The sequence below is a fragment of the Kryptolebias marmoratus genome, linkage group LG22 (assembly GCF_001649575.2).
Source record: "Kryptolebias marmoratus isolate JLee-2015 linkage group LG22, ASM164957v2, whole genome shotgun sequence".
Lineage (NCBI taxonomy): Eukaryota > Metazoa > Chordata > Actinopteri > Cyprinodontiformes > Rivulidae > Kryptolebias > Kryptolebias marmoratus.
The window spans coordinates 7,040,080-7,053,436 of NC_051451.1; the positions used below are offsets into that span (position 1 = coordinate 7,040,080).

Genomic DNA, 13,357 nt, shown 5'->3' on the forward strand with positions numbered 1-13,357 from the left:
GTTTCATTCATATGTTCTTGGCGATTAAATGACTTCTGAATATTTTGTCCCATTTTAACCATTTGTATATTGAAACAATTGGTTTAACTGGGAATAGTGTGCCATGACTTTTGGTTTATATAACTTTTATACTAATTAAAATATTTACTATTTTTAAATATTTTACTGGAGAATGTTATAGCAGTAAGAACCGTTTTCTACAGAAGCATTCTTGTGTCAGTTATTCTTAATCAGCGTTGTGGAATAACAGAGATTTTATATAATATATAAAGTCACAGTTACACTTCATAACTGGGTATACATCAGCACCAAACATTATAGTGTACATTAGCTGGCATTTAATACAGTATAGTAATATTCAATTCACAAAATAAAAAAATGTTCATTTTTCTTGTTAAAACTGTAAACATATTTTCTGTTTGTTGATGTTCTGAATAAAAATATAATTGGTTGTTAAAACATTTACACAGTAAGGTATCTGTTAAATGTGTCCAAAAATGTGGAAAAGCAACTCAGGTTTTGTTAGCTGTTTGAGAAATTTTGTTCTCGCCCACTACGTTTGCTCACATCCTGAGCATCTCCTGGGGGCTAAGCCCCCCTTGTCCTTAAAACCTAGTGACCCCCCTGCTTTTTATATTGTGTTGTGTGTTTTCATGATGACTGTATTTTTGTGTTTTTATGCTACAAAGCATTTTGAACCACCTTATTGCTGAAAAGTGCTATATAAATAATTTTCACTTGACTTGACCTTTATTTAAATAAAATTCTCTTATATAAATACATCAAAATCTGTTCCATTTCTTTAAAAACATTGTTCTCTTCACAGTCTGCTTCTGCGTACTGGCTTTACTTTTGTGTTCTTATGCAACTTTTAGTTTTTAGCAAAGCATTCACTACTTTTAGCTTTTAGGTACCATTTTGGTACAATTAGCTATTGACAAGTCATTTGCTACTATTAACTTTTAGCTACTATTTTTCTATTTTTTTTGCGTTTAGCTACCATTGTGCTCTTCTTGCCTTTTAGATTCCATTCTGATCTTTCTTTAGCTCCTGTTCTGCGTGTTTTAGCTCCTGTTCACCTTGTTCTAACGTTAACAACTTACTTTCAGCTTCACAAATCAAATTTCAGCTGTCATTCAGCACTCAGCATTCACATTGCATTTTTCTCAAAAAACAAAATTACTCCAATTCTCTTCATGGTCTGCATGCTGCAGATTTATAAGACTTTAAATCTAAATGTGGTCATGACCAAACAGGCCTGTCTGTAGATGTTTAGCTCTTACCTTCATGACTTCCACCTGCAAGTCTTCATGCAGAGATGGGGTGACTCTGAGAGCCTCCAACATCTGGCTCAGCAGCTGTTTCTCCAGCACCTCCACATCCGTCCCAACCCCACCCACCAACCTGTCATCACACAGGAGCTTCTGATTGGAGACAAGCAGAGTGTACACTTTAGGAAAAGCAAAACAGCTCATATAGTGAAGATCAAAAGAAAGATCAGAAGGAAAAATAATCTTCATTTTTCTGTACCTGCATCCCAGCAAGGGCAGACTGTCCCAGTTTGGTGTTTTTAGACTCCAGAGCCATCTGGAGAGGCAGCAGACAGCACTCTCTGGAATATACAATTACATCTAACATTACCTCCAAACCAATCAATGATGAGTGATGTAAAACCTGTTATATGTCATTTATTTTGAACACACATTAATGATTACATAATTCAGACAAAGAAACTGGTAGGATGAGATTAAAAATAACTTCACTTTGTTCAACCAACTCTTTTCCTCTAAGGATGAAAGATGCAGCTCAACACAGTGTCTGTTATATAACCCAAAAAGTGAGTTCAAACAAAAACTCAGAGTCTCTTCCTATTTATCCACACTTCCTTTGTCTTGTTCTGTTACAGTCACTGGAACTGCGTCTCCTTCTCATTACTTGTGGTTGATTGAGTCGCCAATTCTACTGCTGATAAATACTGGGCTTTGTGTTAGCGCTCTCAAACTGAACTGCACGCACATATCATTTCAAACAGGCTGCAGGGAGCCTCAGCCAGCAGGATACTTCTCAACACTTTGATCAATTTGTAGTCTATTTATGGCCAGCCAATATGTGGAAAACAAGAACTGAACAGCTAAGAGACCAACGAGGAGATCCAGAACAGAAAGAGACAAAAATCAGATAGAAGATAAGCAGCATTTAAATAAAAACCATAATCCATCCATCTATTTTCTTTACCCACTTTTATTCACAAGGTCCTAGGAAGCTGGTGCCTATCTCTAGAAATCATTTGATGAGGTGTGGGTACATCCTGGAAAGAACGCCAGACCAGGGCCACATAGAAACAAACAATGCAAGCACTGACTAAAAATGTACGATTACAGACTCTTCTTTTACTTCCATTTCACTTCTACACACCTGGGTTGTGTTTCTATGTCATGTCTAAGAAAATAACACCACAACCTTTCCTCTTTGCTTATCTGACACCCTAGCATGTAGTGTGATCTCCAGCAACAGCAGGTTGGTTTATTTTATAAGGAGCGGCTGTGGCTCAGTGGTTAGAGCAGTTGTTCTCTAATGAGAGAATTGGAGGTTCAATTCTTGGCAGCAGTCACATGTCAAAGTGTCCCTGGGCAAAACACTGAACCCCTCACTGCCTCAGATGTGTGCCCCATCATTGTATGAATGTGATCTAAAGCACTGATTAGACTATGTAGAATGATATATTCAGATTAGCTTTGCATAGTACTTTATGAATGTGTGTGTGGATGGGTAAATGAGGGCAGATTGTTTTGCAAAGCGCTTTGAGTGGCCTGGTTAGCTAGAAAGGCACCATATGAGTACAGTCCATTTACCATTTATTGGTCATGTAAAAAAATCTGTAACATAAACTTTAAAACATCACATCTACCTCACATATATACCATTAAAAAGAAGCTATGAAGCAATGACCCAACAATAAATCACAATAAGCTATGCTAATGCTCTGTCTGCACTGCCACAGTACTGCCTATACCTGTGGTGTTTTTATCAGAAATAGGTACTGCCATTGCTTGTCTTTCTTGTTAAGCTAAAGCTGCATATCAGTGGTGTTTTTGTTTGTATTATTGGAAAATGTTCTGCATAAATATGATGTTCACAAAGTTATGTGGTTGCTGCTACATACACATTGCATTCTTGGAGTATAGAAGATAAGTTAACACAAATACATTACAGTAGATGTGCACTAAAGTTCTACAATCCAGCTGGACCTTTCTGCATGGAGTTTATATGTTTTCCCTGTCCATAAGTGGGTTTTCTCCAGGTACTCCGGTTTCCCCTCATAGACCAGAAACATGCATGTCAGGTAAAGTGGTAACTCTAAAACAGGGGTGGTCAATCCTGGTCCTCGAGGGCCACTATGCTGCATGTTTTACTTGTTTCCTTGCTACCAATGTCTACACAATAGTTTTTTGTCTTTTAAGTGGTTGCATACTGTGTCCAGTAACATGTGTTCCAATGTGAACCAAAACATTTTCTACTTGTCATTCATTTTCACAAACATGGATCTAGACAACACAGTTGTGCAAGTTGCGGTTGTGGGTTTGGTTTGGACTTTACTTGAAGACAAGGAGAACAGAAGACACACTGGCAGACTGAGATCTGCCAGAGTAGAGGAAAAGAGAGCAATTAAGAAGAAGAAGAAAATAGCAGATAAGACCATGGCTAGATGCTGACATTTAGACATTACCAAATGGTCATGGAAAAACAGACAAGAAGATGCTACTGTGCACCACAAAAATGTTGCAGGACATTGCACAAAATAAATTGCCACAAAATTAGACAGTTAAGTCACAACAACGTAAGACAAGCCTCACAATGCATAATGGAAGCCCCTCGTGAATGAATGTCATATACATCATAGACATCAGACTTAACTTTTTAAAACACACAAAATACATTCTTTTATCAGATTGAATATAAATTCCAGATATCTATAATTTGAACAGGAAACAGGAAACAATTTTTATCGTCAAAAGCATAAATGATTTTATTGCATAAAAAGGATTAAAATCATTGAGTTGCATTTAGACTATAACAGAAAGAAAATATAAAATACTTTTGTTAATACTTCCTTTATTTTGTTGTTGTTGTTGTTTTTTTTCTTACTTTTCACAATGACAAGAGAGGCTTCAATTCAACTTTTTTGCCTGCTTTTTTACAACATAGTCATGTGACTGAGTCTTTAAACAATTTTAGGAGCTTGATCAACTTACACTTTATTACATGGTTTCTGTACATGACTCACTCAGAAGGGAAGATGTTTCTGGGGATCATATATTATTTATTTTATCAACATGCCTCACTAGTAAACAGCAGTTGATGTTTAAAAGTTTCTTGTAAAATGAACTGAGAGAATACAGATACCTAATGAATCATAGTCTGACTTGACTTCAGTGCTGGAGTACAACATTTGCATTATCAGCTGATAAATTATTGGATCATTTAAATAGATTCAAATTGTACAACTTATGTGCAGTTTATGTAGCTGGAAGGCAAAACTAACTGAAAGTAAACATTCAATTGTCCTAACAAACTCAATATAAGGGCTTTTCCTGAACGGCTGCTGGGCATTTGGGACAATAAAACACATTTTAATATAAAACAAACACAGAAACATGCAGTTGAAAGACTGACACAAAAAGCAAACAGCCCATTTTGTGTTGTTACTAGATCTGGACTCGACAAGTGGGGCTGTCCTATGAAGATCAGCTCTGGTCTACTCCAGTGGTTGCCCAACACTTTACACTATGTCCCACCTCAGTTTATGTTCATTTCTCCAGGTATCACTGTTTTAAACTGATCTTAAACCATAATCTGAAGACAAAATGTCTTTATTGTACAATTATAGGGGCCTCCAATACAAGCACATGTACATGTACCACATTTTGAGAACCATGGACCAATTAGGAAAGTGTTTCAGACATGTCCCACTGAGAGGAGACCCCAGGACAAACCCAGGACTTGCTGAGACATCATATTTTGCAGCTGGCCTGAGAACGTAGCTGGGAAAAAAAAGATCTGGGGATCTCTGCTTAAGCTGTTGCCCCCACAACCTGGACTGATGGATGAATGGATGCAGTAATTCTTTTAAAACTATATATTTGGCAAAAAATTTAAGTCAGCCAATTGGCCTACCAATCAACTATACACAAGCATCTGCAGATGAAAAGTTGCTTTCATCAACGAGAAACCATCAACCAATCATCACAGCTCTGGGCATTTAGCACCCTCAAATTAAAGACCAAAGTGGTCAGTTGCTACTGTAAGATAGCATTTTGCTTTGATTGAAATGCTAATTAGTAGCCATCAGTTATATAGTTTGGAGAAGAGGTAAGCTATTTATTTTTTAGCTTATCCTATTGGCACTTGTGGCAACGCTGCATCAAAATATAGTGTTTTACCCAACAATTTGGACTTTTACCTTTATGTTACTTATCAGCAGAAATTGTCTTCACTTACTAATTTATTTAAAGAACATTTTGTAGCACTCTACTGTCAGTAAAGCTTATTTAATGCCAAATGAGCAGTGACTGGTTGTTGATCTTGGGCTTGTGCAATAATATGCTGACCTATCAATGGTCAGATGTTGCTTTAAAACAGGATGTAGTAATAAGTTACTCTTCAGCTGGTGTGCTGTTTGTATTTAAATACACAACCAGCACTTCAGCAACTAAAGCCACTTGACTGACGATTTTTCTGCTCTCGACTTCAGTCACATTAGTACTGATTAATATTTAATATATAGATACATTTAATGCTGCTTTCAGATTTCTGAATCCTTGGACTGTCACACAGCAGAGCTACAGTCAAACCCCATCAAACAGCATTTTTAAGTTGTTCAACTTTTCTTCTTCACTTTTACTCATGATTAGTGAGGGAATTAAAATTCATGACCTGGGTTAGACATCAAAACACTGCCTAATGAAAACAATAGGCAACACAAACCACTTTATCTCAACATTTGAGACTTTCTGCCTTTTGTACTTGGAAAACCATGATATTTTCCACTGTAGGCAAAAACATTGGTTAAATTAACTGATGGAGGTGACAAGACAAGGAGTAAAAACTAGAAAAGTTCATGGAGAAACTTTGAAGGGGCCTGCCACTTGGTGCATTTAGCTTTGGCAGGTTAAGATAATAATTTAACTTACCGAAGTCGTGAAGAGGAAATCTTGGCTGATCCATTATGAGACTCGAGAGTTTCTGTAATATATAAAGGAATAAAAAAGGGAAACATGTTTACTAAACTTTTTCAAATTAAGTATTACTCATACTGTTGTGTCTACCCTTTTCCTAATACTTTTAGGTTTTTATCTTCAGTTTCAATAACAAGATAGATTTTGAGTAAATACAGCTTTCTGTTTTAATAAAACTAAATGTCTGAAATTCTCTTAATGAATTACTAGACACAAGGTGACATAGTTTAGTGCAAAATGTAACCAACTGCAACAATTTTTTGATACAGAACCTTGTACTATGAGACTTGCTGACATCTCTCAGACACAGCGTCTTCTATTTTCTGTACAATCTGTTATGTCGTGTTATGTGTGTGTTGAGATTTTTGTACAACAGTGTCTCTTTGACCTTTATCTTTCCATAAAAGTACACTTCATCTGTGTGTAGCAAAGGTGTCACTAGTCATAAGTTGCACACTAACTAATGCTATAGGTGTGTTTCCATTTGAAGAGGACACCAAATCATATAAAAAGTGAGACAGGAATTTGCCTAAATGCATAATAACAAGCCACAAAACGTCTGGGAGGATGTCGTTTGGACTGATTAGACCAAACTAAGAGTCAGATCAGCTCTATGTTCACAGACCCAAAAATGAAACTTACAAAGAAAATGACATGGTACCTATAGTGAAACACGGAAGAAGTTTGTTTTGTTCTGAGGCTTCTTTGTTGGCACAGGGTGTCTTGAATCTATTCAAGGTACAATGAAATCTCAAGACTATCAAGGCATTCTGGAGTGAAATGTGTCAAAAAGCTTGGTCTCAGTCGCAGGTTAGGATAATGACCCAAAACACACGGCTAAAAACACTGAAAAACGGCTCACAACAAAACATTGGACTATTCTGAAGTGGACTCTGGGCCCTGACCTAAATCCTGTTGAACATCTATTGAAGGAGCTGCAACATGCAGACGGGAAAAGGCACCCTTCAAACCTGAAACAGATGGAGCAGTTTGCTCATGAGGAGTGGGCGAAAATACCTGCAGACAGGTGCAGAAGTTCCAGAAAGAGCTACAGAAATCACTTGATTGAAGTGATTGCCTCAAAAGGTTGTGCTAAATATATAAAGTTAAGGGTACTATCATTTTTGTCAAAGCCACTTCCATTGGTTTATTTTTGTTTACAAAAATCTGATAAAACAAAATGTAAAATCAGTGACTGATTTTCATTAGTTAATTTTTATTAATTTCTTTTCTATATTTTTTTCCATTTCAAGTTATTTCAGTGGCCTTTATGGGTTTTTCTTTCGTTACAATAGGTAAAAAATAGGGACTGGTTTTATGCTGGTTGGAAGGTTCAGATCACTGTGGTGAGTCCAGTTAGAACTCCAAATAAAGCAGTCTCACTCCCGGGTGTTCAATTAACTTGAATTTGCTGTTTATTCCTTACTTGACAGAACTCTGGGTGTGTGTGGTTTCTAGAACAGATACAGAATAATGATATAACATCAGTATTTAAATAATCCCAAATAACTAACTGAAATTCTGTCACAGTTACATTATGACTGACTACAATATTAATAATTTTCCATACGTTGCTTCTAAATAACGTAACACACGAAACCCGCGTTGGTAGCTCTCATTAAATGTTCGCAGGAACAAGCATCTCAACAAACATCAATTAAGAGTGAAAACGGCACGTTCCGCTAAATAAACTACATTCTTAACTTGCAATGTTACTTACTTCTATTTTCACGCACACAAGTCGAATGAGTTGGCAAACGAACTGTAAACAGCAACTAAACAACACAAACTTAGGACTAAACTCCGGTGCAGCTTCTTTCTCATCTCTGCTCTTCCTGGTCTGCATGCTGCTCACTGGTGGTCTAGGCTCCGCCCCTTAAAGGGCAAGCATGACAGTCTCCCTTTAGGCAGCCTTTTCCACAGCCGCCCCCGTATTCACTTGTGAATACGAATAACTAAAAAGGCTGAGGTAAAGGGGGTGATTAATCGTCCGTAGGCAAGGCAGGTAGGTTGACAAGTCTTGCAACTGGTCGTACATACGTTCTTCCCTTTACAGTTACTTCAGCTGATCTGATCCGGGTGTCTGGTCCAGGAAAAACTTGAGATACTTTACCCACAGGCCAAAGGGCCCGCGGAAGCTGATTGTCCACAATCATGACCACATCTCCGACTTGTAGATTGGCCTATTCAGTCTGCCATTTTTGACGGGCTTGGAGTCCTGGCAGGTAGTATTTTAGGAAATGATGCCAGAAATGGTCGGCTAGATTTTGGCTGTGCCTCCATCTTCTCCGCCCGAGAATCTCTGGACCGTCATAGACAACTTGTGGCAACGAGGCATCCCGCCGCCCCATGAGAAGGTAGTTAGGGGTGACGGGGTCAGGATCTGCTACTTCAGATGAAGTGTAACCCAGAGGTTTTGAATTGAGCATCCCCTCGATTTCGATCAAAACTGTGTGTAACACCTCTTCAGTGACAGTTTGGGCTCCAAGAATGACCTGAAGAGCAATCTTTAGTGAGCGGATTTCTCGCTCCCAGCAACCTCCGAAGTGGGGGGATCCAGGAGGATTGAAGGCAAATCTGATTTGCTGGTATGCGAGCCGCTCTTTGAGGTCGGGATGAAGTGCTTGAAATGATTCCTGCAGCTCACGTTCTCCTCCTCTGAAGTTCGTACCCTGGTCACAGAGAATCTCCTTAGGTTTCCCACGTCTGGCTATAAAGCGTCTCAGAGCCATTAGGAACGCATCTGTGTCCATACTGGGAATCAGGTCAAGGTGGACTGCTCTTGTAGTTAGGCATTTAAACAATATTCCCCACCTTTTCTCGCTACTGCGTCGAATCTTGATGATGTATGGGCCAAAACAATCCACACCTGTAGAATAGAATGGTGGCTTAAACAGACGCAGTCTGGCTGGAGGGAGGTCTGCCATCCTGGGTGGATTTGGGCGTCCCTTCCACCTCTTGCACTCAACACAGGATCTCTGATGGCGGCGTACTGCTTCACGCCCACGTAACACCCAGTATCTCCTTCTGATCTCAGCAAACACCCTTTCTGGCCCGGGATTCTGAAGCTTATAATCATAATCTTGTATGATGAGTTGGGTCAAAGCATGTCTGGGGTCCAGAACAACAGGGTGCACTTCCTCTACTGTCAGGTCAGGATTGCGGCGTAAACAGCCTCCTACTCTGATGAGTCCTGTTTTCTCATCAAATTCAGGTGCTAGTAGAAGAAGGCGACTAGATTTGGAAATGGGTTTACCGTCTTTTAACTGGGTGATTTCCTCAAGCAATGACTCTTTCTGGGCTTGTTGTAGCGCCTCTAGCTCAGCAGCAGCGTAGGAATCAGCAGTGAGGGGGTGGTTGGGGTCAGCCGCCCCGTAAAGCTGATGTGCAGTGGCTTCTAAGAAGTTGTCCCAAGTCCGGTACTGGTGTGGATCTGGGACACTAGAGCTGGACATAGATAGACAAACAACTTGTCGCTTCAGCTCACCTTCAGGTTCACTCTGGTGTGGGGGTGGTAGATCAGGCCAGTTACTTGGAGCTAGTTTCAAGAATACAGGTCCATCTGTCCATCTACTACCTGTACTGATGTCTTGGATAGTGAGGCCACGAGTGATGTCGTCTGCTGGGTTATCTCGTGATGGCACATACCTCCATGTGGCAGCTTCTGTCAGTTCTTGTATCTCCGCTACACGAGTGCCTACGAAGACCTTGTATCTGCAGGAGTCTGAACCCAACCAGGTTAGAACTGTGGCCGAATCAGACCAAAAGATGCAGCTGCGAATGGGAAGGGTCAACTCAGTGCTGATGACCTTGTAGAGCTGGGCACCTGTTAGAGCAGCGCACAACTCTAACCGAGGAATGGATTGTTGCTTTTTTGGGGAAACACGAGACCGAGCTGCAAGGAAAGCTACCTCAACTTCTCCCTCTGGACTCTCTGTCCTCAGATAGGCCACTGATCCATATGCCTGTTCAGACGCATCACAGAACACATGGATGTCTCTCTTACAATTGGGTTGGTCCAGACCAGGACTAGTGTAGCACCTTGGTAGGGTGATCTTATGCAGCTGTGCCAGCTCTGCTTCCCATGCGTACCACTTCTGCAGGAGCTCCTCAGGGAGTTGTGGGTCATCCCAGTCCCTCCTTTTCTCCCATAGGTGGCGCACAATAACTTTGGCTCGGGTGGTATAAGGGACTATGTAGCCAAGAGGGTCATACTGGCTAGCTAAAACTCTATAGATGTTCCTCATAGTAGCCACTGAGCAATCGATGTGTCTGTGTTTGTAAGTGAGGGTATCAGACTTACAATTCCAGTGAAGTCCAAGGGCTGGCTCTTGGATATCAGACTGATCTTGATTGAGCCACAACTCACAGCTAGTTGACTTGGTGTCTGGAGGAAGATGGTGAATGACATTGGGATTGTTACTCGCCCACTGCCTTAGCTCGAATCCCCCGCCCGCCAGAAGATGGTGCAGTTTGTCCACGAGTGCCTTGGCGGCTACTGGACATGGGAGACTCTGTAAACAGTTGTCCACGTAGAACGACTTGTTGATAGCAACACACATGTCATCTTCTGGTTGGCTGTGGTCTGTGACGTGTTTCTGCAATGCAAACGTTGCACAACAAGGACTGCAAGTGGTTCCAAAGGGAAGTACCTGCCACTCATAAACATCAGGGGGATTGTCTCGCTTCATGTCCCGCCATAAGAACCGCAGCAGGGGTCGATCTTTAGGTAGGAGCCTCACCTGGTGGAACATGCCACGGATATCGCTGCTGAAGGCCACAGCATGCTCCCTGAAGCGTAGTAACACTGGTAGCAACGCAGGGCCAAGAGTGGGACCTGGTAGAAGGAGTTGATTCAGGTTGTAGCCTTGGTACTGAAATGAGCAGTTGAACACTACCCGATTCTTCCCATTATGTTGAACCATATGATGGGGTATATACCAAGCTTCAACACTGGTCTTCAATTGGTGGTCCCCCAACTTCACGACATAGCCAGCTTCAACGAGCTTCTCGATCTCCCGCTGATAGGCCGCAGCTTGCCCTGGTGATTTGGCTAGGCGCTTCTCTATACCTCTCAGGAGGGGCAACACTGCTTCTGGAGTGGCTTTCAAGGGAGGCATATTTTTAACTCGAAGAAGGGGTGTGGCATAACGCTCAACACCACTGACATTGACTCTCACTGTCTGTTCTTGCAGGAGTCTGACTGCCTCTTGGTCTTGTCGTGACCTAACCGCTAACTTCTCACTGCGGTAAGGGAGCACATCCATCTGCCATAACTTCTCTACACATGAGAACAGCTCTGCGGGGGATGGTGTAGATGTGAAGAGACAGTGACTTACATTCGTGATGGACTCAATGGTTTGAGCTGGGCCCTGTAGTGTCCATCCAAGGAGCGTCTTCACGGCTGCTGGCCCACCGGGTGGTCCTAGTCTGACTGGCTCAATAGGTGTAATGAGGTGTGTACAGTCAGCGCCAATCAGCAACATGGGATGGACTCGGTTTAGAGGAGGGAGTGGCAAACCTGACAGATGCTTATACTTCTGCTGGAGTGAGGCAACTGGATGGGAATGTTCTGCTAAACTCAGTTGCTCAGCTGTAAAGGCATTCTGAATATTGTACGTTTTGTCAGGATTGGCTGCTGGAGAAATGGTGAAAGACACGGCCGCCCCGTGGAGCTTCTCCACTTCCTGTCTGACTGTACGGAGATCTAACACCTCTTTACTTCCCTTAAGGCCCAACAGTTTGGCAGCGGACTGGAGCAGTATTGTCCGCTCAGATCCGTCGTCTAAGACAGCATACGTCTCGAGAGATTTGTCACCATTCCTCAGGAGTACCTTACTGATTTTCAGTAGTACCTTACAGTTGTAGACCGGACGGTCAACGTACCTGACTTTGTTGGCAGTATTAACGAGACAGCTTTCTACCGAAGGTGGTTCTGGTGCTGGTCCTTCCTTTACTCTCTCATTCACCTCGTGCAGCACAAGCAGATGTCTCCTACCACAGGTCTTGCAGGGAGCTTTAAGTGTACACTTTGCAGCTTGGTGATTACGTCCACAACGCCAACATTTATTATTCGTTTTAATCCATGTCACCTTCTGTTCTTTGGTCAGGTTCTTAAAGTTAGAACAGTTGTTCAGGAAGTGCTTGTCATTATCACAGTAGGGACAGTAGGCCGTTACCTTATCTTCGCGTTTAGATTTGTTGGCTGGCTGTTCAAAGGCAGATGGGGCTGCCACACTGCTTGATCTTAAAACCTTCTCAGTGCCCAGGAGGATAGTAGCAGTCTTACCTGGGGGTTTAGGAGTGCGTTTGGTGTCAGGCTTCTTATTAAACAACTCCTCTCGTTTGGGAGGCTTCATGCCATCGTCCTGGACTTCTAGCTCGTATTCTAGCCAATCAGCAAAGTCAACGAGGGTGGGAATGGCCAGTCTTAGGGGGTGGATAAACCTCTTAAAGCTGGCGTTGAGGTCATAAGGAAGTTTACTTACGAGCCTTGAAACATGAGAGCCACAAACTAACTCGACTTGTCCTCTTTGCCCCAGCTGTTCTAACATGCCTACTAATGAGCGCACGTTGAGGGCAAACAGACGAAAGCCTTTCACATCACCGCTGCGTATGTTTGGCCCATCCATTAACTCTGCAATCCGTTGCACCGCAAGTTTGTGGGGCTGTCCATACATCTTGGTGAGAGCCAGCATTGTATCTGTGTAAGGTTGCCTGGAGTTGCAATACGAGTCTGCCACAAGTGAAGCTTCTTCACACCTAAGGTGGTCTGTAAGGATCTGGTACTTGTATCTTTCCGTGGCATCAGCTGGTAATAGATTCTCTAAGGCAATCTTCATTCGTGCAAACTCTCTGGGGTCTGGTGATGTAAAACTGGGGATGGTGGGCTTCGGCCCCCGGTATGTGGTCTCTCTCTGTGGCTCATTAAAACAGGGTGTCTGGAGAAATGAGGGATCTGTCCCTGCATAAGAAGGTGCACGCTGTTGTGGTGTGACGGCGTAGTACGGGTTATAAGACAGACCACTATAGTGCTGAGAAACTCTGTGAGGACCAAGATCTTGAGGTAGGTTTCCTTGGGGGCTGAGTGTCGGATATTGTAGCTGCTGGTATGCTGGGGT

The 13,357-nt window shown here is 42.0% G+C and overlaps 1 protein-coding gene across 4 annotated transcripts in view; it reads right to left on the bottom strand.

Moving 5' to 3' along the window:
- Positions 1-13,357, bottom strand: part of arfgef3 (ARFGEF family member 3) — an 87,385-nt gene that overhangs the window by 63,550 nt on the left and 10,478 nt on the right. For all 4 annotated transcript variants that reach the window (XM_025009972.2, XM_017433667.3, XM_025009973.2 and 1 more), the window contains exons 2-4: positions 6,192-6,243; positions 1,531-1,612; positions 1,284-1,424 (exon numbers count right to left, since the gene is read on the bottom strand). In XM_025009972.2, coding sequence (XP_024865740.1) covers positions 1,284-1,424; positions 1,531-1,612; positions 6,192-6,243 — 275 coding nt within the window. The remainder of the gene's footprint in view (positions 1-1,283; positions 1,425-1,530; positions 1,613-6,191; positions 6,244-13,357) is intronic.